This window comes from Leptopilina boulardi, unplaced genomic scaffold (assembly GCF_019393585.1).
Source record: "Leptopilina boulardi isolate dan_hultmark-lab unplaced genomic scaffold, ZJU_Lbou_2.1 LbouV2_317, whole genome shotgun sequence".
NCBI classification, from domain to species: Eukaryota; Metazoa; Arthropoda; class Insecta; order Hymenoptera; family Figitidae; genus Leptopilina; species Leptopilina boulardi.
This window is the reverse complement of record NW_026137882.1, coordinates 273,828-275,980: the sequence shown is the minus strand read 5'-3', so window position 1 is coordinate 275,980 and position 2,153 is coordinate 273,828. Positions and strand designations below refer to the sequence as shown.

General features: G+C 37.8%; 1 protein-coding gene across 1 annotated transcript; it reads left to right on the top strand.

Annotated features, from left to right (window-relative positions):
* The first annotated feature begins 564 nt into the window (after window positions 1-564).
* Window positions 565-1,551, top strand: LOC127284055 (uncharacterized). Its single transcript, XM_051309337.1, has 2 exons — window positions 565-722; window positions 765-1,551. Exons 1-2 carry the CDS (start codon window positions 565-567, stop codon window positions 1,549-1,551), a joined length of 945 nt encoding a protein of 314 aa, XP_051165294.1.
* Window positions 1,552-2,153: the final 602 nt, after the last annotated feature.

Below are 2,153 nucleotides of genomic sequence, written 5' to 3'. Positions count from 1 at the left end.
ACAGAAGCAAAAGAAACATTGATGTTACTCAAAGTATGCATTTAATTGTAGACTGAAGCAAATTGTTTATAGACTACTACCACTTTCCATTAGTAAAATTTCTGAATATCTCTGTACGTGTGTTAAATTTGAATTTTGTACTATTTGAGATTAGTTTAGATCGTCGCCTCGTGGTATCGCAAACGAAGCTGCATGAGAACTCGACTAAGTGTGGTAGTATTTCGATAAAGTTCACCAAGAAACCATTGTAATCATTTTTGTTTGATATAATTTCTTTTTATAGTAAATAAATTGTTTTAGTTTAGAATACGAGTTGAATTATTATCCTGTACATTTGTCCTTCGAGCCGGATCTGACAAGAGATGCGCAAAATCCAATTTGTCTAGAAATTCAAGAATATTTTATGAACGCATCAATTGTCGATTAGCGGCCATCTTTGTCTTTTGTTTTATTCGTTAACAGTGTAAAAGGAACAATTGGGAAAAAGTCAATCGAGTGTTATTTATTTAAACGTTGCAAAAGTGTTTCAAGTGTTGTGTACATTTCAATTTTATATCAATTACAATGAATATCGATAAGCTTTGGGGCAGGAGAGGATACGTGATAAGAAGGTTGACACGTATGTCTACTTTTGTCGAGGATGTAATGACCAAAAAGATTCGACCCGAGGACGAAGACATATTGTTGCGGCTAGATAAAGTCGACGCATTTCAAGATTTCATGTAACATATTCGTGAGTGCAATGATAAGTATGAATTATTAAGCGAAGATGCAACTGAAGAAGACAAGTTCGAATCTCAATATGCAGAAGTGAAGGTTTTGCTAATGCGATGGCAAGAGTTGTTAAAGCCACGCCAAACAACAAGTGAAAACGTCAACACAGGTGCGAGTGCGTTAGAACGGATGCTTCAACAACAAGCAGAGATTCTTCTACAAATTTCAAATCAATCAACCAATGAGAGACTTTCAACCTCAAATTCAAGTTCTCACGTAAGATTGCCCGTCATAAACTTACCTAATTTTGACGGCAAGATTGAGAATTGGAAGCGATTCTCGGACACTTTCAGAACATTAATTCACGAGAGCGAATTGCCAAATGTGCAAAAACACCAGTATCTGATCAGTGCCCTATCAGGAGTCGCAGCGAAAATAACGATTGAGATTTCCGTGACAAACTGTGAAGTCGCTTGGAAATTGTTAAACGATCGTTTTGACAACGACAAAACTATTTGCAAACGTCACATACAATGCTTGTTCGAGATACCACAGGTTGACGTCGAATCATCTACTGGGATTCAAAACTTGATAGATCACATACAAAACATACAAAAACATCTTAGAGTTTTGAAACGCATTAAACTCCCAACTGACAAGTGGGACGATCTATTGTTGTACATGATAGAAGAGAATATTGACAAACTAACAAGACGTCATTGGGAGGAATTTCTCGAGGGAAAGGAAGAAGTGTCTGTTGATATAATGATAGATTTCCTTCAACGACGATGTCAACTGTTGGACAGAAGAGCATCATCAAGTGGATTTATTACTTAAGACGCAGCGTCAAACTCCAAAGTCAAAATCAACAATTCGACAGAATCATCAAAAATACGCAAGGGAAATCAAGCCAACAGACCAGTCGCTTTTGTCTCAACATCTCAAGCGGGTGGAAGGTGCTACATGTGCAAGGGTCCACATTTCATCTATTCGTGCGAGGAATTTTTAAACCTTAGTGCCGAAAAAAGGATTCTTGAAGCCAAGCGACTCAAACTTTGTTTGAATTGCTTGACGAACGATCACTTCGTGAAGTCATGCAAATATAGCTCTTGCCGTGATTCTGGAGGTTGGCACAATACCTTGTGTCACACATCGGTCAACAAAAAACGGATTTATCAAAGGAACCCACGGTGAACAATGAAGTCAACCAGGCGAACATTCCAGCAGTTCATCATATCGTCAATTCAGGGATAGATAAGTATATTTTATTGTCTACCGCAATCGTCAATGTAAAACACGTAAACGGTTCCGTCCACCAATTACGCGTACTTTTAGACAGCGCAAGTGAGGCAAACATTACTATCTCAGCATGCAATAAAACGGGAACAAAGCTTTTAGAATTTGGTAAATCAATCTCGGGATTAAATAACATGTCATGC